This window comes from Vigna unguiculata, chromosome 4, assembly GCF_004118075.2.
Source record: "Vigna unguiculata cultivar IT97K-499-35 chromosome 4, ASM411807v1, whole genome shotgun sequence".
In the NCBI taxonomy this organism is placed as follows: domain Eukaryota; kingdom Viridiplantae; phylum Streptophyta; class Magnoliopsida; order Fabales; family Fabaceae; genus Vigna; species Vigna unguiculata.
The window spans coordinates 40566739-40590537 of NC_040282.1; the positions used below are offsets into that span (position 1 = coordinate 40566739).

Here is a 23799-nt window from a genome sequence, read left to right on the forward strand (position 1 = left end):
AATAAAAAAACTTAAATATTTTTCATATAAAAAACTTTGATTTCTATATTTTTGGGTTAAATATATTTTTCATCTTTCAATTTTTATTAAAAATTAAAATTAGTCTCTTTTAAAAATTTTAAACCAATTTAATCTCTCAATTCTATAAATACGTAAATTTAGTCATTTTAATCAAATTTTATTAAGTTTATTTCACATTTCATTATAGCATTTTAGTTTATTTATATCGTCTGACACATGTTTGCTTCAATGTTAGTTGAGAAACACGTTTGAAACGTCAAATAAACTTAACAAAATTTGGTTTGAATGACTAAATCCGCGCATTTATAAAGATGAGAGACTAAATTGGTTTAAAGTTTATGAGGTGACTAGTTCCAATTTTCACTACAAGTTGAAGAATTAAAAACATATTTAATCCTTATATTTTTTATCCTTATCAAACTTAAGAGTATTGTTTCTTAATTCTTGTGTAAATATAATTTTAGTTTTTATAAAAAGTTGTCTTTTAATTTTGGGTTAAATATATTTTTGTCTTTTAACTTTTAGATAAAATCAAAATTAGTCTCTTTTAAAAAAATTTGTCCAATTTAGCCTTCCACCTTTAAAAATATGTAGATTTAATCCTTTTAACTAAATTTGGTTAAGTTTATTTGATGTTTTAAACACATTTTTCAGCTAACATTGAAGCAAAAATGTGTTAAATGATATTAACAACTCAAATACTATAATGAAACGTATTTGAAACGTCAAATAAACTAAATAAAATGCATTTTTAGAATTGAGAGATTAAATTGAACTAAAATTTCAAAAATGAATTAATTCTATTTTTGAGTGAAAGTTAAGAGATAAAAAAATTATTTAATAATCCTTAAAATTTTGTTCCTTCAAAATTCTTAATTGTTTTCATTTCGCAATATTTATTTTAAAATAAATTAATAACATTTATATTACACATTTTAAGATTTTTTTTAAATGATATAAGTGAATGTTATATATAACAGTAATATGTGTTTTTTGAAATAGTTGTCTACACAATTAGTTAGTATTATAAATAAAAAAATATAAAAGTTGTGATCATTTTCAATTTTACGTGAATTAAATACAAATTTCTTACAGCAATCAAAATTATAACTTATTGATATTAAATTAAAAACATATTTAAGTTATTTTGACGTGTAAATCATATGAAAGATGAAGATATAACAAAATTGTAAAGTTTGAAATGAGACTGTTACTTTGTATTTATGCTAGCGTGCTTTTATGCTTTGAGAATATCAATGCTTCATGTATTTTTTCAATTTGGATTGTTTTTCATAAGTTGTTTGATCATAGTTAAGACATTGATAATCTGTTTAAACGTTTTAATATTAAAATAATCGAGATTTAATATTTTAATAATATTATCAATTTAAAATAAATTAATAAATATAATTTTTTTTAATTTTTCTTTATATTCATAAAAATTGAATTGGATAATAAAGTTTAGCAATACACGCACTCGTTTAGATCTGTTAGATAAATTCTTTTCAGTAACGGGTTGAAATTTTATCTCACACCATTCATATTATTCACATTTAAACAAATATAGATAACAAATACAAATATAACTAAAAAATGGTGCTGAATTAAATTATATAGTGTTTATTTTTCACTGTATAAAAACTGTTTCTAATATTGTCATATATTAAAAACTAAATTATAAGAAATAATTAAAATCAATATTTAAAAATTTTCAACTAATTTTATTAATTTTAAAAACTAACATTTTTTGGAATTTATTTTAGCCCTACAGAGTTTTGAAATTAAAAACTCAACCTCTTAAGTTTTTTATTTAAGAGTTAAATATGTTTTTTATCTCTTAACTTTTAATAAATTTTGAAATTAGTACAATTTAAAATTTTTGATTAATTTAATCCTTGATTATTCGAAATACATGAATTTAATCCTTTTAATCAAATTTTATTAGATTAATTTAATATTTTATATACATCTCAAAATTATATTTAAATTATTTATATTATTTAATACATTTTTACTTTAATATTAAATCAGATATTATTATAAATTCCATTTAAAATATTAAATAAATTTAATAAAATTTAATTAAAATAATTAAATTTATATATTTTAAAAAATAATAAATTAAATAAATTCAAAATTTTAAAATAAATTAATTTTAAAATTTATAAAAAAATTAAGAATTAAAAAATATATTTAACCTTTTATTTAAATAAATAATCGTATTGCAGAGATTGCAATTATCATAAAGGTTAAAAGACAACGCTGGGGTTCTCGGTAGTCGTGCTCTATTCTTCAGATTGCGTTATCTTCGTCGATGTGTCAGTATCAGAATAAAATGTTAAATAAAAGTATAATCATTTAAAAAAAAATCATATAATGTCGCATAATGTGAAACAGCTGGAATTTATATTAGCTGTGATTTATTTACAACGTAGTCATTATTCAACATTATTCAAAAATAATAAATTTATTTTAAAACTGTGGAATGACGATAGGAAATCTTATGATATCGCTAATATAGTTAGATTAAAATTGTTCGATACATTTAAAGTGTTTGAATTAGTTGTAAACTGATATTTTAATAATTCTGTGTTTCATATAAAATTAAGAGTTAAATATGTTTTTTGTCCCTTAATTTTTAGTAAATTTGGAAATTAGTCTATTTTAAAATTTTGGACCAATTTAGTCATTTATTTTTCGAAATATGTAAATTTAGTCCTTTTAATCAATCAAATTTTGTTAAGTTTATTTGACATTTCAAACACGTTTTAATATAGTATCTGACTTAATATTAAAACAAAAATGTGTCAAACAATATAAATAACTCAAATACAATTCTGAAATGCATACGAAACATCAAATAAACCTAACGAAATTTGATTAAAAAGACTAAATTTATGTACTTCGAAAAATAAATGACTAAATTAATTCATAACTTCGAAATAAACTAATTCCAAAATTCACTGAAAGTTAAGAAACCAAAAATATATTTAACCCTAAAATTAATGTACGAGCATGTTAGATAAAAAAGCTTAAAATCACGTTTTGGTTGTGTAGTTTCATGAATTCGTCATCTTTTGCTTCTATTAAATTTTAGTTGCGATTTCATTTTTCAATTTTTTTCATATAAAGCATTTTTTTATTCAATATTAGTATGTTCTATTCGTTTAAAAATGTTACACAGTCCTAAATAATAACAGTATCAATTACTAATCAAAGTGAAGTATTAATAGTAGGTTTAAAGATTAATTTTAATGTCTTATTTTGATGCGCGTGTGTGGATATATATATATATATATATATATATATATATATATATATATAGCTTAAATATTTAATATAAAAGATTGTGATTGGAGTAATTATAGTAATAAGAGCCGTTGGAATTATTTTTTATACGTGGGAAGAATCTATTTTTGTTATTAATAAATTAGAAAGAAAAAAATTTATTTTTGAAAATATCATTTATTAATAATTATAATTAAACGAGAATATATAGCTTAAAAATTTGTTTATTTGTATCAAGAACTATTCAATATATATATATATATATATATATATATATATATATATATATATATATATATATATATAAAATAGTTAATTTATATATTAAGAGTGAAATAAAATTTCTTAATTTTAAAATATTAGAAAACTAAATATGTAATTGAAATTTTATAGAAATAAAAGTTGCTTCCTTTGTCAAAGTATATAGAAAAAAAATGTATTTAAACCTAGATTTTAAGTTACATTGTTTTGTTTGTACTATTTAAAAAACTAATTTTAGAAAGTTATATATTATTATTATTATTATGTATTTAAATTCATAATTATCAGAACCAAAATTGAAGGGAAATGGTAATAAATTTATGTTAATTATAGTTAAAAGTTTTCACCGGATAAAAATTGTTCATAGTTTTTTAGTTTGACAATTTTTGTCAAATATATTAAAATTTTTAAAAATATAAAAAAATATATTTATGCAGACCTTTAATTTTTATTATTCATTATATTTTTTTATCATAAAGCTTAAGTGTTTCTTATGTGCTCGGTGATATAACTATTACAAAATATTAGACATTATATTATTTTTAATTAGAATTTATCATATTATTAAGTCAATAATAACTAATAATACAGTTATATTGATTTTAATTAATAATTACAGATTTGTTATTGTGTTTAAATTCTATCCATGCTATTATTACGTACAAGCTGTAAACTTGAAGTAAAAGACACGTAAGTTGACACATTTGTCTTTTTATTATCAATGCCTACTTTTTCAGTAAAAAAAAAGAATGTTTTTCATCCCTGCTTTAAAAAAATTAATAATTCAACTAAATTTATAATATATAATATTTAATTTGTAGATATATGTCCGATTTGTGGATATTAATTTGTAGATATATGTCCAATTACAATGTTGGTTAAAGTCTTAAATTTAATATGAATAAATTATCATCGGAGTTAACTATACTTATTTATAATTAATTAATTTGTTAAGTTATAAAAGGTTGCAGTGAAAATAAAAAAGTTATAACGGATTTTATGAGGTAAAATTTAAAGAATATTTTTAAAATGATAAAATGCGGTATTGGAAGTCCATATTGATCACAGATAAGATCCACATAAACTAGAAATAAAACAATTTCATAGTATATAAGTGAAATTTCATAGTATATAAATCTTACCTTACAAGCCAGTTTTGTGAGGTTAACTAAATTTAAAACTCAACTCTAAATTCATGTATGAGACGTATATATCATGACGATAAGGCCATTTCATAGTATATAGGTGAAGTTGAATTAGACTCAAAATCTACTTTTAACCTGTGATGAAAGTCTCTTAAAATTAAAGGAGATGTATATATCTTGACGATAAAACCATTTCATAGTATATAAGTGGAATTGAATTAGACTCAAAATCTATTTTTAACCTGTAATGAAAGTCTCTTAAAGTTAAAGAAGATATGACGAGAAAGATTAAATGGTTTAAGAATTTATTTAAATTAGTTTGAAAAATGATATTATTTTAATAAATAACTATTATAAACAAAATCAATAACTAATAAGCAGATAACGAGATATTCAATTTTAAATAACCAGATAATAATAAATAAATAAATTCGAATTACAGGAAGAGAGATAGAAGAGAAAAAGTTCGTGAAAATTGCACCAAAATTTTTAATTTTCAAGTAATGAATAAGAAACTAAACTATCATACCTTTTATCATATATGAAAAAGAAAAATCAACCTTTTCTCCATTGTCTATTTCTTATGAAAATATCAACCCTTTGTTTTTATTTTACCGCAAACACGAAAGTTGCAGTGGAAAAGGCATAAAAGTCTTCTTTTTCTTGTTTCTTTTTACATAAAAAAGGCATAAAATCAAGATAGTAGAAAGTGTGAAGATGTAGAAAATGTACCAGGATATTTTATTGATTAAAATTAAATAAAAAGGACAAAAATAGAAGAGAGCCTCGTTAAATAAGTTATGAGACTCCAAAATTGCGATTTTGGAAAAATTAAATAATGAAAGATATTGTATTAAACCAATCCAGATACAAATATATTTCTAACATTTCTCTTACATACTTTAGAATAATGTATATTATGTTTAACTTAAACTTTTAATATAGTAATTCTGAAGGAGGAAAGGGTTCAGAAAAAAAATTATTTATTTTATTAATTGTTAGGAAAATGGTAAATAAATACGAGTGAAACACATGTATCTATCACTAGATACGGTGGTTGTGAAACATGTTACTTAATCTTGTAGAGTAAGGGTGTAACATCACCAAACGTTGGAAGTAGGGCATGTGACATCACGTGCACTGTCCAACAAATTCTCAATGGGAATGGTCGACATGTTTTTTGCAGTCAAATTTAGGGTTCATATTTTAATGTTTCTTAATTATATATCCTACATTTTCAACTACATCTCACTTCTACACTTATTTTCTACAACTAATTTAGACAAAATAAGAATTGTACACTATTTAAGATCAAATAATATGTAATTAGTTTTTGTTTATTTATTGAACAGGTTAATTTACCATGGAGCAAAACTTTATTCAAATACTACTTCAACTCAATTTTGTTTAACCTTATTTTTATTTCCATCAAGTTAGATTAGTATCTAACAAGTTTTGACGAACAATATTCTTAAAATATTAAAAAAATTAAATTTAATTACGAATTAATCCATACATTTATATCTATAATTTAATTTTGGTTCCTATATATATATATATATATATATATATATATATATATATATATATATATTAATCTCAATTGAATTATAATATTTATTAAATAAAACTAATTTGGTTTCTTCTTGATGTTAATGTTATTTGAAAGTATTACTTATCAAAATTTAATTTATCCTTCATTTTGAATTGAATTTATCTTCTACTATTTTCCTTCACCTTCCACTACATATTTATTTGGCATCATTTTAAGATAATAAAACACTATCATATCAAAAGGGTAATTCTATGCAATTCCAAAAATAAAATGTAATTCATGGATTTGAATCTCTCTTTGAAAATATCAGTTAACACTCAAAACTGATATGAATAAAAATAAAATACAGATAAATTTCTTTCGGATACTTCAACTAGAAATCTATAATTTTTTTGAATACTTGAAATAAAAACTAACCATATATTAAAATTGAAGGCAAAAAAAAATCTTATCTTTATTACGAGGTGATAGCATATAGGAGTAAATTACAATTAAATTGTTTTCGATAGACAATGGGGATTTTTATTTTTATTTATTTTGATTTGTTTTGTGCGAGAGTGGTTGGCACGTGGAGAAGGTTACCATAGGATTCCGAAGGTTATGATGAAAGAATATTATTATTAACAGTATATTGTAAAACATAACACATGTCCAAAAAATGGAGCTATTTATTTATCTTCCTTTTTCAGTAAGTCCTTGTTGGAAGACCCATTGCCAACCTAGCACTTCCATGATGGGACATCACAACCACATTACCAAATCTTCACTTTCATTTCATTGGGCCATACTCCCCTTCACCATCTACTCATCATCATAATTTTTTTTAAGTAAAGTTTAATTATTCAGATTATACCCATTTTAGTAAATGTGTCTTAATTTGTTATTCAGTTTTAAAAAAGTGTCAATTGTATCTTAATTTTTGAAAAAGTGTAGTTGACTAAAGTTGTTAACACTTTTTTAAAAATGGGTACCAGATTGACACACCTCTATCAAAGTGGGTACCATCTCAGTAATTAAATCTATCTTTAACCCTAATAATAATTATCATTACTATTCTTTAAAAATAATAGAGTTAAATATCTTATTGGTCCTTCAACTTTTAGTGAAAATTAAAATTAGTCCCTCTTAAAAATTTTAAACCAATTTAATCTTTTGTTTTTAGAAATACGTAGATTTAGTCCTTTAAACCAATTTTTTTAAAGTTTATTTGATGTTTTAAACATGTTTGTCAGTTAATATTGAATCAAACATGTATTATTATAATTGTATTTTTAATTGTTCAAATGATGTAGAAAAACTTATAACATTGAGGAAGGTGTGTGTGAACTGATTGAGATGTGTTAGAATTTGTTGTATTATGGTGAAGGTCTCACATGGGTCCATGCAGACCATGATCCAAAGCAAGTTTGCAGACACAATTTTATTTCATAAAAAGTTTGGTGTCTATGAATAAAAGGAACATGACCCCAATTGTTAGACAAGTCAAACCTAGGGGCCATTTTTTTTAGCATAATTTGGTGTTTATGAAACCTAATTCATTGCAAATAATGTTATTTTAACTCAACTTTTCCAAAATCACTTTTGAGTGATGCTTTATCGCTTCTCATCTCGTCTTTTTCCTCACAATAATATTAGAATGTCAAGTGAAATTAACTACTCATTATTCATTGTAACAAATAAGGGTAACTAAAGGTGGATTTATTTCTTTTTCATGTATATAAATGTTTGTATTCATTAATAAAAACATAAAAATGAAATTTGTTGAACTTAATGTTTTGGAAGGGGGACATAGATGGAGTAAATGAAAGTTTGTTATGAATACACAATTGTTCAAGAGAAATTTATCATTTAACAAAATATAATACACCGGTTGAAATGAATATAATTACAAAACTTGAATTTGTATGAACCAGCAAATTAAGATAATAGATTAATCAAATATTGTTGGGTAGTAATAAAAAATAAACTGAAATACGTTATATTATAATGTATTATTTAATTGTTATAAATATATTCGTTTACAAAAATATATTTAGATATTTTAAAATATGGATTGTAACTAAAATAGTCCATAAAACTCCTTCATTGTCATTCCTATGTTATTTAAGGGATACAACTCTAAGAAATAAGATTGATTTTGTTTTTTTTTACTCATACGCTCACTCTTCACTTAATTACTCATCGCGTGAACGTCCTTGTAACATTTGAACGATGCACTTGTTTCATCATACACAGCAAGTTTCAAAAGCAAAAGATGCATTGTTCACTAATGTTTTAGCGATCATGATATTGTTTGAGCATTGACATGTAACTCTATGTTCTCATATGTTTCAGAAAGTCATACATCACTGTCAAGACTAAATGCTTGAGCATCATTTACACTAATGAGAGAGAATTGTCTCAATTTCTCTTGAGCTTCAAGTCATCATTTGAGCATATGTGACGATGTTTGAGAAAGAGTGAGTGGTGCATGTAATCATAACTCGTTGTTTGAGTGTCACTTAAGTGATATGTTATTGCTTAAGTAATATCAACTTAGAAAGCATATATCACAAACAATGAAGAATGCGACTTATCATTTAACACTTATGATTTAAAAAATTTCAATTATATTGGTAATAAGATTATACCAATAAACAATATTGTATATCCTTTACATCATTCCAACCTTTTATATGCAAAGATTAACATATAAGTTACTAAGTGCATATAAATTCAATAGCCACACCACACATCTAAATAATCATTCAATTAATTAATACTAATGTTAACTTTCCTTATCTAGAGATAATGTGTTTACTTAACAACTCTTCTTTATAAATTTTAAAAGATTCAACTAAGATTTCACTAAGTCTCCAAATATCAAACTTTACACCAACAATATCTCCCTTTTGCAAAACACCAAGCAGGAAATGAACTATTTACCTTAATCAAGAATCTAAATAGTCATACTTGATCCTCACCTTACTACATCTTCAAAATTGTAAGTTATTCTTTAACTTAAAAAGGAGAAATAGACATTTTAAAGAGACACCTTAAACCATTCTTAAAGTTGGTCCTCTAAATTTTTTCTTCACTTGTTACTTGACTCTACTAACATAGAATGAAAAATAGTGAGTTTGTTTTTTATAGAGAGAAGCGAGAAAAAAAAAACTAAAAACGTTGTCTACAAAGAAATTTTTGAAACTCTTTAACAAAAAAGATATTCTAAGTATGTTAGTCAATATTTGTGATTCTTATTTCAACTTATTCAATTGTTCAAATATAGATAAATTTACTGAAATTAACTACAATGATGAAAATTACATATCATCCTAATCATGGTGGTTGTCTTATTCAAATTACACGTTATGAGGGATGAAATACCTTTTGTCCACCAATCAAAATGGTATTCAATGTTTATCATATTTTTGTAAACACTAATTTCTTTTTGATTATGTTGTCCATTGATTACATAACATGGATGACACAATATTTTTATACATCATACACTTCACAAATTAAAAATACGTCATTTTTTCATCATAAATATCATTATATATCACTCATTGTTTATTGTACGGGTAGAAAAACTAATAAAAAAAATATACCTATAACCATTCTTAAAGTTGACCCTCTAAATTTTCTCTTCGGTAGCTATTCGACTCTCCTAACATAGAACCAAAAATAATGAGTTTTTTAATAAAGAGAAACGAGAAAAAAAAAATAGAACAAAAAGACATAATAGAAGAAAACTTACAATTTCAATTTACTAAGAGCACCTCATGCTCTTACTATGTCTACCCCCATTTGTTTGGAATCTATTTAAATCTCTAACCCACCTCTTCAAGGTCCAAATTGTTTACTAACCACACCATCTATATTTATTTTTATCATCTCTCAACTTAAACACTACTATCTTCCTTCAACGGAAAAACAAAAACTAACCCATACAAAATTGAATTAAAGCTTATAAAGATAATATAAATTTAATCATCATTTCTCAAATTATATCACACATTTATATTAACATCGAACAGAAAATTGTTAAAGTCAAACTCACGTTTTGAAGGGAAATTTTTTTTTTTTTTTAACTATTACTACTTTTTTAACAATTAAACTCGAGAATAAGAACCACATAATTTTGTAATTTTAATTAATATAAAAAGTTAAATTACTGACATTTATTTATAGAATATAATGTCCCAGTACTACTTGCATATTTATCACTGGACCAAGAGTGGTCTTTACAGCACTGCAGTTAATGCATTAAATGAAATTTGTTGTGGATACAATTAAATCACAGCAGAATGGTTACAGTAATGAGTATTGTACGATCAATTTTTAAAGTTAAGAATAGTCATGATTCTTTCCGGTGTGGAAAATAAAATATAGTAGAACAACTAGTTTATTTTTGAACTAAATATAGTTAGTTTGAGTGAAATTTTAAATTAGCCGAAACTTGCAAATATTTAGAGGTACGTAAATATATTTTTTTAATTAAATTTTGTTAAATTTATTTAATATTTTAAATACATTTTTGTGATTAATATGAAATGAATGATGTCAAATAGGATAAATAACATTGACTTATATCATTAAATGCATTTGAAATATCAAGTAAATTTAACAAAATTTGATTAAAAAGATCAAATTTATACATTTCTAAATTTGAAACTAGATTAGGACAAAATTTTAAAGAGAAACTAATTTTAGTTTTCACTAAAAGTTCTAAAGGTGCCCCTATGACTAGGATTTCCTCTATTTGAGTATTGTTAGCTCTATACATCAGATGGATGTTACAACCGCATTTTTAGATGGTGAATTAGAGGGAGAAATTTATATGACTCAACCTCAAGAGTGTGTTGTTCCTGGTCAAGAAAATAAAATGTGCAAACTTTCAAAAATTTTGTACAGGTTGAAACAAGCACCAAAACAGTAGCATGAAAAACTAGAAAGTGTCTTACTTTGTGATGGTTTTTCACCTAATGATGCTGAAAAATGTGTATACTCTAAATGTAAAATTTGTGATTGTGGCATTATATGTTTGTATGTCATGCTAATATTTGGTACATGCATTAATATATTCTATAACTAAATTGTTTCTAGGATCTAAATTTGAAATGAAAGAGATAAGTGAAGTCAATGTGATTTTAGGTGTTATAATCATAAGGAAAGGAGATAGTATATTACTACCCCAAGAACAATACATTGAGAAACTTCTTAAGAAGTTTGAATATTATGAGTACCCCTTATGATGCTAACTCTAAATTAAAGAAAAATAGAGGATAGTTTATTTCTCAATCTTAGTATACCTAGATAATTGGGAACTTATTGCATATGTACACTCAAAGCCCAAATTAAGAGCATTGGGATGCAGTTGCAAGACTTATGAAATACCTAAGAAGTTTAATGGATTATACCATTAAATATAGAGGATTTCCTACTATACTAGAAGGATATGATGATGCTAATTGGATCTCTGATTCATAAAAGACAAAATTCACTAGTGATTATGTATTCACACTTGGAATGGTGTGATTACATAGAGATCAACCAAACAAACAATTATTACAAGATCAACAATAAGAATTGAGTTTGTTGCTGTCGAAATGACTAATAGTGAGATTGAGTGGTTGAAAAGCTTTTTAGCAAACATTCCACTAGGAAAGAAACTAAACTCATCTATGCCAATACATTGTGATTGCCAACAGACAATAACAATAACTAAAAACAATAATTGCAATGGAAAAAATAGATATATACAATTTAAAATGCTATTTAATACGTAAAAAAAATTGAGTTAAAAGAAGTATATTCTAAACCAAATTTAGGAACTATGAATATATTTAACTTTTTCTTTTTTAACTTTTCTGTTCTAAAAGTGTGTGCGTGGAGATTCCTAATCTCACTTCCACAGGATTTCATTAAGAAGAAATCTTTCACTTTTAAGAAAATAATAATTACAACTAACAAAGATAGTATCATAACTCATTGGTATCAAATTTTCTCGGTGTTTCTTCTGACAAGAAGATAACATGTTGCAATGCAACAACAATAATAATAAGGACGAAGAGGAAAGTTAACCAACAACAATAGTCAGATCTATACAAACCAAAATGTTTGTTGGAAGCTCTACTCAGGTAAGTGTGAACAGATGACTTCCCTAAAAAAAATTCCCTGAAACTATTGCTATTACACCAACACATTTAGTCTAGGCAACTGCAACTTCTTCATCTTCAAAACTAAGATTTAATGTCTGCAATTTAAAGCCTGAACCTTGTATGGTTTCTACCAGACCAGAAGCCACACCTGTAGCTTGAACAGTTGTCTGTTTCTTCAACTGAACCATAACACAAAGCCATTAATGACATTGCACAAAAACTAAACTCATTCAAGGATGTTTACTTAATAGATTGACATATTCTACAAAAAAAAAAAAAATGCTTAATGGCAAGGTATTAGGATTCAGGAATAGGATGTGTCTCAACAATTCAACTCTGGCATTACTATTTTCAAATTTTCAATTCTATTATGGTGCCAACCAAGCCTGTAAGAAAATTAGTTTAACTCATGTTGGAGTTCATCCTTTAAAAAATTAAGCTTTGTGGCAATTGACAATTCCATTGAAGTGCTTGAAGCATACCTCTAAAATTGCAAGTCCCTCAGAAAGCTGAACCTTCAAATCAGTAACACCTTCTGTGTCCTAATGTACAGTGAAACCATGATAACCAAGTGTTAAGGATAACAAGAAAAGTTTCCCAGAGACAATGACATGATATGTTTCAGAGGAATGATTTTAATAAAACAAGGACATGAATCATAGGAATTGTTGCTGCTATGTTCATTAAGGAACCAATGGAAAAATAACAGCATGGGAAAACATATGAAGATACACGTCACCAAAGTTATTTACATCAAGTTTACACTCACATTGAAGCAATTGAGAAAAATAAAAGATTCAAAAGATCATAGAGATACCTCTAAAGCTTTGGTTAAAGCAGGAATAGCTGATTCACTCAATGTTCCCTCTGCCTTAATATATGCATAAAGTACACAGTCAGTCTCAAGAAAAGTGATACAATTACAAACAGAAAATGTATCTACTTTAAGATCCAATTGCACAACTTTTTAAGGGGAAAAAATAATTCTAAAACACTAGAAACTACGACTTAAAGCTATGATATCTAATCTGTTATAGATTTCGACAGCTAAAATGTTGATTAGTGTGAGAAATATTTTAGGCCTTAGTTCATTGGCCCGAGATGGGAGGGCACTAAGGTTAGTTATTGAATAACCATCAATCTACGCTTTGAATGATATTGTGTCAAACACGTTGGAACAACTCTGATCCAGGAGCTTATGCTGGTTTTAAAGTTAAGCAACTTGAATCGAAAATATCATTGCAGCAAATGAGTTATTATAGAAACTGCTTATATAATAAGTACAACCAAGGTTGTTTAACCATTATAAAAACATTTTCAAGTCAAAACTAGGGTTCCTTCTGTGAATGAAGAGACAAAATGAAACCAACTAAAATAAGTGAGTGGTTAAATCAATTCTTGCCTTCCAACACTCTTAGGACATGGAAATTACCCTCCCTACTGATCCTTAAATATATATTTCACTTCATTGACTGTTAACTCGGACTAATTTGAACAAAGAAATGCATATATCAACGTCTTAAGTACTAATCTTCATTTGTTGGGACTAACACAATGATGTTATATCTTTCATAAAGTTTGGTTCTTTTCACGCTATATGAGATTAGTGTGGTTATTTATTCTAATTTACACGACTTGGTCCAGTCTAGATTTGCAAAGACACAGCTTGTCCTATCCATGTTCAAATTTGATGCAATCCCCTTATAATTTTAACACCCCAATTGCAGGAAAATGACACTGATCGAGTCATTGGGTTGAAAAAAGATCAAAATTTGTGACTTGGGTAAGTGAGCAAAATTCATGAAAACTTCAATCCAAAGCCACATTGACAAAAACACATTGTTGTACCTGAAAGAACATGGTGAGAGTGTCTGATGGGGAAACTGGAACCACAACAGGTTGCTGTTCCGAGGATGATGGTTCTTCACTCTCATCAGCGTTGAGTTCTTCTTGCTGGGTTTCTTCTTCCACTGCCTTCACCACGCGCTTCTTAATCGTTCGTGCCTTCAGAGACGAACTGCGAGTGCGCAAGGGGAAGCTGCAAAAGACAAAGGAGGGAGAAGAAGATGAAGAAGAAGGGAGTGTTGAAGAAGAGGGGCGAATGGAGTGCAGAGAGAAAGATGAGAACAGTGTCGCCATTTTCAAACACAGTCTCAGAAAAGAGAAGTTCCTGTTCTTATTTCGCACCCTATCTATATCTATCTATTTATCCAAACCAGAAAACAACCTTGTATTACAACACATAAAAAAACTAATAATTGTTTAATGTTTTTTTATTTTTTATACATTTATAAATATTTTAACATCAATAATGTTTACTCACCTAAATTTTTTTTCTTCACATTTTTCATTAGTTTCTGTATTTTATTTACTCAGATTTTTATTTTCAGAAACCAATATTTGAAGAAACAAAAAATATAATCTTTAAAAAAGAAAAAATTTAAGTAACGAAATCTTAAAAACCAGTAGTTTTCAATTATGGTTTAAATTTTAACTTTTTAGCCCAACTTTTTCGATACCGTCGTTTATGAATCCAAATTAGATTTATTGGTAGAAGAAAGAAAAAGAAAAAGAAAAAGAAAATATGGTTGCTTGTAGATAATAATGTCGAGAATGAAAGAAAAAATGTCGGATCAATTTAATAATTCATATGGTTATAAAACTTATTATGTTTTTACTTCATAAAATCTGAAAATGAATCTGATTTTGGTTTCCCATTGTTTTATAGAATATTTTAGTCTCTTAAATTAAGAAAAAATCTTTTAAATTGACTGTTTGAGGTCTACAATGGTTTTAAAAAACAATTTAATCTCTCAAATTTAATATTAATAAATTAAAAACACATTTCTTTCAAATTTAAGAAATTAAGATTATTTTAACTTTCGAAAGATGGATTCATTCCAAATTTCAGAAACTGAAAATATAGTTGAACCTTAAATAAAATTATAAACCACTTATATTTTAATACTCTAAAGAATTTTAAGTAGTAGTACTGAACAATTATCTCTATGATCCTACCTGATCTCAATATAACACTATTTAAGTTTTCAATTACTCAAATGATCCTACCTAATTTCAATATAACAAGTGAATTAAGACAGAAAATAATCAGACTCAAACACAAAAAACGCAAAAATTTACTTACAAGACTTTATTACATTATATGAGGCAACACCATCTTAAGCAATTTCACATTCACTTCTCTTTTCCTTTAAAATTCACACAAATCCAGTTTCTCAAATCCATCTTAAAAAACAAACAGAAGCTGAATCATGTCATAGCACATTGACCAACAAAATTTCCAACAGTACTTCATCAGTGGCATGCAGTTTCCCAAGTCCACTGTACCTAAGACATTGCCTCTGTACAGAAAAAGGTCACCAACAGCTAGAACGCAATTAAAGCAATTGGCAATCTTCTTGAACTTCACCAGCTGCAAAGTTTAGGAACCAGACACAAAAATAAAATTTATACAAGGCTAAGTAAGAGGTTAATGGTTTATTCTACCTTATAGCAAAACTTTAAAGTTTTACAGGGAAGAGCCTTGAGACTAACCTTTGAGATTTATGGCCTGGTTTGCTTGAGCATCAGCTTCAGAGTTATATTCCTAAAACATCAATTGAAGAATAAGTTTCTAACTTGTAAAGTTGCAAGTAAATTCTAAATATACAGCACATGATAAAGTACTACCCTAAGAACATGACTGATCTTGAATGAAAGAAACTTATTCTTCAACTCCTTGGCCTCACTGCACAAGGAAGCCATATTCGGGTGTTTGATTTTCCATAAACCTTGAATCTGTTGCAAAGTCAATCGTATAAGAAGGTGAACTGGTCACGAAATGTATATAAACTAAAGAGCAATTGTTGGTAAATCCCAATTCAACTCAATTATCAGACCATTAGGAAGGAATGACTTCATGAATCCAAAGAACCTTTCATTGTTAGGAACTATACTTGTTACTTCAAATTTCAAATGTGTGTGCAAGATATTTATTTAATAGTTAAAGTAATTTTCTTTTATCACCATCCAGACGCTATTTCAGTACTGAAACACAGGATAACGTGGTAGAGAACAAAAGGGGAAATTTTGACAAGTACTAAAAATATAACAAACCTGGTTGCAGACAAGAAGAGAGTCTCCTTGGACAACAATGTGCTTATATCCTTTCTTAAGGGCACATTTCAATCCTAGTATTAAACTTCGATATTCAGCAACATTATTTGTTTGAGTTCCCACTCCTTCACGCAATCGATAGACCTAAGCAGAGACCTAATAGTTAGCTATATTCTGTAAAAAAGTATAACAAATAACCACAAGAATTTTCGCAGATAGTAGAGACCTTGTTCCCATCACGCAGTACAGCTCCTGCACCAGCTGGTCCAGGATTTCCTTTGGAAGCACCATCAAAATGAAGGGTGCACGAAAGCTACAAAAGACAAGCAAGATTTCATCGTCACTGTATAGTTACAAGATCGTTACTTTCAGGCATGCATGAATTAATGATAGTATAGAATGCTTGAAATTTTAGAGTAGCATGAACAATAAATTAAGAAGCCTATGAATGCCTGAAAAGGAGTTAAATAAAACAGCAAAAACTTAAGTATGTTTCAATCTTATAACTACAAGAACATACATATTTATTATCACTTGCAGATAAATTAGAAAGAAATAAAATCAAAGAATTGCTATGAAGCTGAAATAGTCACCAATTACAAAACACATTACCAAGTAAAGTATAAATTGTGTGGACATTTGTAAAGTATAGTATGTACAGGCACTTCTATGATGATGTAGAGTGTGAATGCCAATATTAGCAATTAGCAATGCAAAACATAATCAAACAGGCTTACAGAAGTAGACAACTTTGCTTGGGATCCACCTAGTGCATGATCTGACTGTGAATTTGTTCGGAATGAAGATGATCCAGCTAGCTTCTGCACAAGAAAGGAAAAGAACTAGTTAAATTAAGCTCATTAGTTAAATTAACTAAACTTGAGCAAAATACTATTCAAATTTGTCTGGTTCATGACTAACTAGCAAACATTATGATAACTAGCAACCATATGTTAAATTTTTAAAAGAGTACATAAGTAAACATTATGATATTTATGTAAGTAATTCCCAACTCCAGTCCTTGACATTGTAAGCACTGGTTATGATAGTCCCTAACCAAACAAAGTCATTTCAGTTTCAACTGCCATTTTTGCACAAAAAGTGCAAGTTTTACAAATTGGTGGACCTAACCAAATAGTTCATGAACTTAAGTAAACCCAACTTGAGTTGAAAAACTTGGTTCTTATAAAACTCAACTCGAGTTTGAATCAAACCAAATCTTATTGAGTTGAGCTGTGCTAAGTTCAGTTTGACTTAACCCATTTTCAATCCTAGCTCCAAATATGTGCTTCACTTAAATCTATAGCGTTTCTTGAGGAATTTAAGTGCAATTTCCTGTTCAAGGATGTGGAATCGTTGATAACTTACGCCAGTGTCAGGCTGAATAGCTCCTCGCAAGTTCCTTGATGAGGAACTCATGTCAAAAGTTCTTCCTCCAGCAGAATATGGATCCTGCAAAAAAAGCCCATCTCCTCTTGAAGTCAAACTTTTTTCAATTGCAACCAAGGTAGTTAAAATCAAAATAAAGTAGTTAAAATCAAAATTATGAGTAGGATTCCGAGAGGTTAACAAAATCATAAAATCGTAACACAAATCATAAATTCTTAAGTTTACATTTAATTGGATTTGGGTGAAAAGATGCACTTGCACACAATGCAAGCTACATGGAGAGTAGAGATGTTTGTAAGTTACAAGAGTCTTAATTGCATTTTATTTTAATTGAAACGCATTAAACCAAGAAGGTGAATAGTACAGAAAAAATACCCTTGATTTTTAGTTGATTAAAATAAAACCCAATTAAGGCACTTGTTACTTACAAACATCCATTGGGTACCCAATTAAATGTAAAATTAAGAAACTCATAACCTCTAGTGTACATCTCTTCTTCTCCCTACGAAATCCAAAGTAAAATATACTATTCGTGATACAACCTCAAGTTTAACTACCTAGTAAAAAACATGACCTTAAAAAACCTTTAGAAGTCCTTAAACTCTACAGTTAAAAAAATGAATTCATGACAAAATTACCATCCAACATAAAATGCAACGAAATAAAAGTTTCAACAAAAAGTTCAAGTTAACAATATCACAAAAAATGGTTTTCACCCCATACACAAGGAAAATTTTCGAGTATTACAGAACAACGGAAATAAGAAGGGTTCCTGAAACCTGATAAGGACAAGCAAGAAGGCTTCCAAATAGCCCCTCATTCACATCAGCAGCACTAATAGAATACGGGGCTCCCTTAAGCCCATGTGCAGCAAGGTATTCCTCAGTTTCCTGAGGTAAAGAATACCCTTTGTAAATACTTAGAGAGTCACTAGATACCTGCATGGAGAACGCAAATACTCAAATAAGAATACCCCCAACTTCTATAGTAATCAAAACATAAAAATAAAAAACAAAAACTTGCTGGAACTCAAGAAATAAAAAACCAAACCCAGAAATATAATGCATATTCAGCGTAAAGAATTAGGCCTTGTTTGATTCTCTTCTAACTACTGATTTAAAAACTACTCCATAAAACAATTCCACTCAAGTCAACAATCAATTTCTAATCCAAAACCTATGAAGTTATGAAAATTGTTTCTAAAACCACTGTTAAACAAAAAAAAAAAAGCCAAGTTTTCTCATCCTCCTGAACTACTTTCTTCAAGTGCTCTATCCAACAAGAAAATAAAACTTTTAGGAAACAAAAATGTACTCAAGAGACAAACAAATTTTAGAAAACAGATAACAGTTCTTAGAATCAATAATAATTCAAAGCCTAAATTTCCAAACTACAAAACACAGAGGCTTAGAAATGCGCCCCTACCCAAATGCAGAAAAATACCAAAGACGAAAACAATGCAACATGAAAGAAAGTAACAAGGTGGGGAGATGACATACAGAAGACGTAAGTAACTGTTGGATGTCACTCAAAGACTTGTAAATGCCAACAACGTCCCCTTTCTTTACAACATAGAAAGCATCTTTCTCCTCCTCGGACATTGCAACAACACTGCAACTATTCACATTCACAAAGGTATGATTTTTAGCAGAGAAAAAAAAACATCGTGCGAACAGATAACCCCAAAATTTGAAGCAAAACATTATACAGTGAACAAAGAAACCCAGTTGCAGAATGAACCACTTCCAAATTACCAAGAATTTGAAAAGGCACAATTTCGAACTTCCTGTTTTTTTTTATTTTGACGTGACGTTATGTTGAGTAACAGCGACAGAGTGAGAAACCATGTCAACCAAAAAGTTCTAGTGATCAACCATGTACTATGTCATGCGTAGCACAGTGTAGGTGTTCGGAACAAAAACGTAAGACCCAATTGTACATTAAGGCCCATTTAAGTGTTAACTTCTAGTGGACTCCTACTGGATCTATAAGCCCATATCAATCAAGATTTTAAGCCCAATATTGAATTTTTTTTTTTAACAAAAAGAAAAACCCTAAACTTGGTTTAATTTTGAAGACAAGTTGAACTTGACATTTTCTCTCTCCACTCCTTACTTTCTTATATAAAAAATAATAATCAATTCCAAAATAAATTATAAATCATGTAACTTTAAAATATAGTTATAAATTACAAGTTTTAATCAAATTATATTTAAGATGGTATAGTACAAAACAAGAAATACAACTTTAAATTACATAATCTAAAATATATTCCGATTTATAAAGCTCCTTATATAATCTAATATTTAAAATATAATTTTGAAAGTTCATTGTTAGTTTTGAATTACGTAATGTATAAACCATTATTAAAATAATTATTATAAACTTTTAGAAACACCAAGTTCGAAATGTATTATTGGATAAACTTTCCTAGAATCTATTCATCACACATAATCTAAAAAGAAGTGTATCATTTGATAAAATTTTCTTTATCAAGGTTGATTATGTTCTTTACAATGACATCACCTAAAAAGTGTAATTAACTTCAAAGAATGTACTTCATGTTATCAATAACAGATTATATTTCAGAACACAATTTGCAAAAAGGTGGGAGTTTAATGTACACTGTTAATAATAACAGATGCAATGGAGAGAAAATGTTACTCATTCCACAATCTGTTCTGAAAGATAATAAATACAGTTATGTTCCAACAAGATTCTCTCAATGATCCTAAAGCTTTACATAAGTGAAAATCCACAACAAGCCAATAAATCACCACTCCCTGACAAAGTCTTGGGAAAAGAAATAAAAAAATTTAATTTTGTTTGTCTATGATATCATGATCCTCAATGCTTATTATTGTTCTTTATATGGAACAATCAACTTTACTCTATATCTCATTTCTTGGCAGCTGCTATGTAATCTTACGATTGTGTCTTGAAGAACAACTTCAACTGAAATCTGGACTCAACCAAGTATTGATGTAAAACACAAGTGAAAAAAATTTGCAATCTTTGTTTCATTCAGCTAACTTGTTCACCGATCAAGTCCAAACCCATTACGAGAAATGACAATCCTTGGAAGAGCAAAAAGTAGAAGTGAACACCATGTGCTGACATAAGGCTTCTTGCAGATGCTGTGAGCAAAAGAAGTGCAAGTGCAAGCTCCTTCCTGTAGAGTCTGTTTCTTTTTTTCTTTGAAGGGACTTCTTCTGATTGCTTGAGTTTTCCTAACAGTTCCAAGCCAGACTCTGAGTGTCTTCTGAGAATCTTTTCTTCATTTGAAGACTTTGATTCTCTCTCAGCCAAGGCTAACAAATCTGACTCAGAGGATCTCCCTGTCTTCTTTGTCACTACCCACTCATAGGCACTTCCTAGCTGGAAAAGTCCAGAAATCATGGCATTGAACTTTGTGACTGACATGGTGTTCTCAAACAGAAGATAAGGAACTAGGAAAGGGACAGATTTTGGGGCTGGAAGGATGTTCAAGAAAGACATGAAAATGGGGACATAACATATCACCCAAAGGGGTAGTTCAGACTCAGGGATGAACATAGTCAAGGGTAGTATGATGCAAAACAAGGTGAATGAGTAGAAGGGAAGTATAAGTTTCCTCAATAGGAAGAACAGAAATATCAAATTAGACTTCTTCCAGACTGATATCTGCATAGAACAAAATCAAATAAGAACTCAGAATTACGAACATATGATATATAAACATTGAGTAAATAGTGTAGGCACTTATTTTTTCACTCTCATCATCCAATTACAATCAATCATATATGATACGTTTGTTTATTTTTCATATAGCTACTTCAAAAGTCATGCTAATGACACAGTGACAGACCTATGTGTACACGAGAGTGTGGTGCAGGTGCAACCCTGGTTTTGTTAAAATTAGTACTAAGTATCTAACAAATTTTATTTTGTCCCTCCTAGTCTTATATATTTGAGCCCTTGAGCCCCCGCTGTTCTATGATAGATCTGTGTGTAATTGAGAGTGTACAAATATACTATTTGACTTGCTTCATTGACTTAGGGTCTTAGATCCGTCACTGGTCTGAGATCCGTCACTGGTCTGACAGTATAATTTTTACACAAATGTTCAATAGAAATTAAAGTCTTGAAAAAGAAGGGAAAAGTAAGAATACCTTGGAAGTTAATATTGCAGGAAGGCACAGTCTGAAAAGCTGCATTGGACCAGAGTGCCAACGATGTTGTTGTTTCTTATAAGCTTCATAAGACTCTGGTAATTCACATAGAACTTTGACATCATTAAGGAAGATAAACTTCCATCCATTCAGATGAGCTCGGACAGCTATGTCCATGTCTTCAACTGTGGTCCTCTCCAACCACCCTCCTGATTCCTCCAAAGCCTTTATCCTCCAAACTCCAGCTGTTCCATTGAACCCAAAGAAATTCAAGAAATAGCCATTAACCTGTTGTTCCACCTCAAAGTGAAAGCACAGGTTAATGTTCTGGAGCCTTGTCAGTAGATTCTCATCTTTGTTCACAAAGGACCATCTAGCCTGGACCAGCCCCAAGTCAGGTTTTCCCTGAAAAAATGAATCATGAATTAATTTATCACTTGTTTACACTTTAGACCATACCTAGAACACTTTTTTCCTTTGTCCTTATGAGGGTTAAAGTATCATCAGTGCCTACCTTGAAATGTGGAATGGTTAGTTTGAGGAAATCAGGATTGGGCTGAAAATCTGCATCAAAAATTGCCACAAATTCGTAGTCTTTAACATAGTCACATGACATTGCAGACTTAAGATTCCCAGCTTTATACCCAGTTCTAATCAATCTGTGCCTGTACACAATGTTGACCCCTTTCTCTTTCCAAGAAGCAACCTCCTCTTTGATGAGCATCTGTAAATTTCCATCATCCGAATCATCTAGCACTTGAATCAAGATTCTGTCTTTTGGCCAATCGAGTTGAGCAACAGCACCAATGGATTGGGAATAAACCTTAATCAGATAAAAAACAACAACAATCAAGTTGAGCAGCAGCACCAATTGGCTGGGAATAAGCCTTAATCACATAAAAAACAACAAAAATAATGATTCAGATTCTCAAGTAAAACTGGGAAATCATGAGCCTGAACTAGTTTGCTTAAGTACAAATCATAAGGATATTCTAATTTTCAAATTTAAGCCAGACATAATCATAATCATAGTCTTAACCAAAATGTTTATCATATTCAGCAAGTAGAAGCATTGATTCGGTTACCTCTCTCTCATTGCACATGGGAATCTGAACAAGAACCATTGGAAAGTTTGAGGGGTCCTCAACATCACAAGCATCTGCATCAATGGTTGGCTTCAACTTCTTGTACTTGATCCAGAAGCATCCGATGCAAAGAACAAGGCGATCCAGAGACTGAATCAAGAAGAGCACAATGCAGAACTTGGAAACAAGCAGAACAAGAGGAGCAACATAGTCTTCCCTGAAAGAGAGCCAAGCCATATAAGACCATTGCAGCAGACCCTGAACCTCCCAAGGATGAATCATGTGCAAGTTCCATCGGTTGAAATGAGCAATGATCTCTATCACCAAGCCTCCAATTGAGAGAGCAAGAAAGACCTTGATGAACCTGTACAACCTCCCTCTACTCTTAGGACCCTCGTCGCTCATGTCAGCCAGTGAAACGCGCTTCTTCACCAAAGCAACAGTGGATTTGAGACCATTGGTCAACCACGACAAACATGTCATAACTCTGTGGAGTTTAAGGAGAAGAAACCACGTGAACTGCTTGCGGCTCGTGGCTTTCTGCTTCTCTGGGAACATGGGAGAGTCAGAATCATGAACTTGCAACAAGGTGTAGTTGTTGGTGCTGGATTTCTCAGCTGTTGTTACAGCAGAATTTGGTGCCAT

At 28.9% G+C, this 23799-nt stretch overlaps 3 protein-coding genes across 7 annotated transcripts; all 3 read right to left on the bottom strand.

Annotated features, from left to right (window-relative positions):
- Positions 1 to 12171: 12171 nt before the first annotated feature.
- Positions 12172 to 14611, bottom strand: LOC114181370. Its single transcript, XM_028067802.1, has 4 exons — positions 14262 to 14611; positions 13231 to 13284; positions 12896 to 12955; positions 12172 to 12592 (listed from the first exon to the last, which is right to left on the bottom strand). The coding sequence occupies exons 1-4, from the start codon at positions 14550 to 14552 to the stop codon at positions 12464 to 12466; spliced, it is 534 nt and encodes a 177-aa protein (XP_027923603.1). The 5' UTR covers positions 14553 to 14611; the 3' UTR covers positions 12172 to 12463.
- Positions 14612 to 15549: 938 nt separating this feature from the next.
- On the bottom strand, positions 15550 to 19803 carry LOC114181596. Of its 5 annotated transcripts, none has more exons than XM_028068097.1 (10): positions 19673 to 19803; positions 19418 to 19529; positions 18698 to 18856; positions 17898 to 17981; positions 17267 to 17350; positions 16756 to 16842; positions 16530 to 16673; positions 16104 to 16211; positions 15969 to 16020; positions 15550 to 15846 (listed from the first exon to the last, which is right to left on the bottom strand). In XM_028068097.1, the coding sequence occupies exons 2-10, from the start codon at positions 19517 to 19519 to the stop codon at positions 15812 to 15814; spliced, it is 855 nt and encodes a 284-aa protein (XP_027923898.1). In that variant the 5' UTR covers positions 19520 to 19529; positions 19673 to 19803; the 3' UTR covers positions 15550 to 15811. The 5 variants fall into 5 exon arrangements, with proteins under 5 accessions (XP_027923898.1, XP_027923895.1, XP_027923897.1 ...); XM_028068094.1 differs by having other exon boundaries at positions 19418 to 19535; XM_028068096.1 differs by having other exon boundaries at positions 19627 to 19801.
- A 757-nt stretch (positions 19804 to 20560) lies between these two features.
- LOC114181654 (xyloglucan glycosyltransferase 4) lies at positions 20561 to 23799 on the bottom strand. Its single transcript, XM_028068165.1, has 4 exons — positions 23155 to 23799; positions 22584 to 22892; positions 22070 to 22474; positions 20561 to 21581 (listed from the first exon to the last, which is right to left on the bottom strand). The coding sequence occupies exons 1-4, from the start codon at positions 23797 to 23799 to the stop codon at positions 20943 to 20945; spliced, it is 1998 nt and encodes a 665-aa protein (XP_027923966.1). The 3' UTR covers positions 20561 to 20942.

What these genes read in the sequence shown, in the direction of transcription:
- LOC114181370 (XM_028067802.1), bottom strand. Translation starts at nt 14,552, where the DNA reads ATGGCGACACTGTTCTCATCTTTCTCTCTGCACTCCATTCGCCCCTCT. An exon ending in CTCTCACCATGTTCTTTCAG is followed by an intron (nt 13,285 to 14,261) that starts GTACAACAATGT and finishes GCATATATTAAG; the next exon opens with GCAGAGGGAACATTGAGTGA. An exon ending in AGGGACTTGCAATTTTAGAG is followed by an intron (nt 12,593 to 12,895) that starts GTATGCTTCAAG and finishes GTTATGGTTCAG; the next exon opens with TTGAAGAAACAGACAACTGT.
- LOC114181596 (XM_028068093.1), bottom strand. Translation starts at nt 19,621, where the DNA reads ATGTTTTGCTTCAAATTTTGGGGTTATCTGTTCGCACGATGTTTTTTT. An exon ending in CTATTCAGCCTGACACTGGC is followed by an intron (nt 17,351 to 17,897) that starts GTAAGTTATCAA and finishes TTTCTTGTGCAG; the next exon opens with AAGCTAGCTGGATCATCTTC. An exon ending in TACTGCGTGATGGGAACAAG is followed by an intron (nt 16,674 to 16,755) that starts GTCTCTACTATC and finishes GTCTCTGCTTAG; the next exon opens with GTCTATCGATTGCGTGAAGG.
- LOC114181654 (XM_028068165.1), bottom strand. Translation starts at nt 23,799, where the DNA reads ATGGCACCAAATTCTGCTGTAACAACAGCTGAGAAATCCAGCACCAAC. An exon ending in CCATGTGCAATGAGAGAGAG is followed by an intron (nt 22,893 to 23,154) that starts GTAACCGAATCA and finishes TATCTGATTAAG; the next exon opens with GTTTATTCCCAATCCATTGG. An exon ending in TAACCATTCCACATTTCAAG is followed by an intron (nt 22,475 to 22,583) that starts GTAGGCACTGAT and finishes TCATTTTTTCAG; the next exon opens with GGAAAACCTGACTTGGGGCT.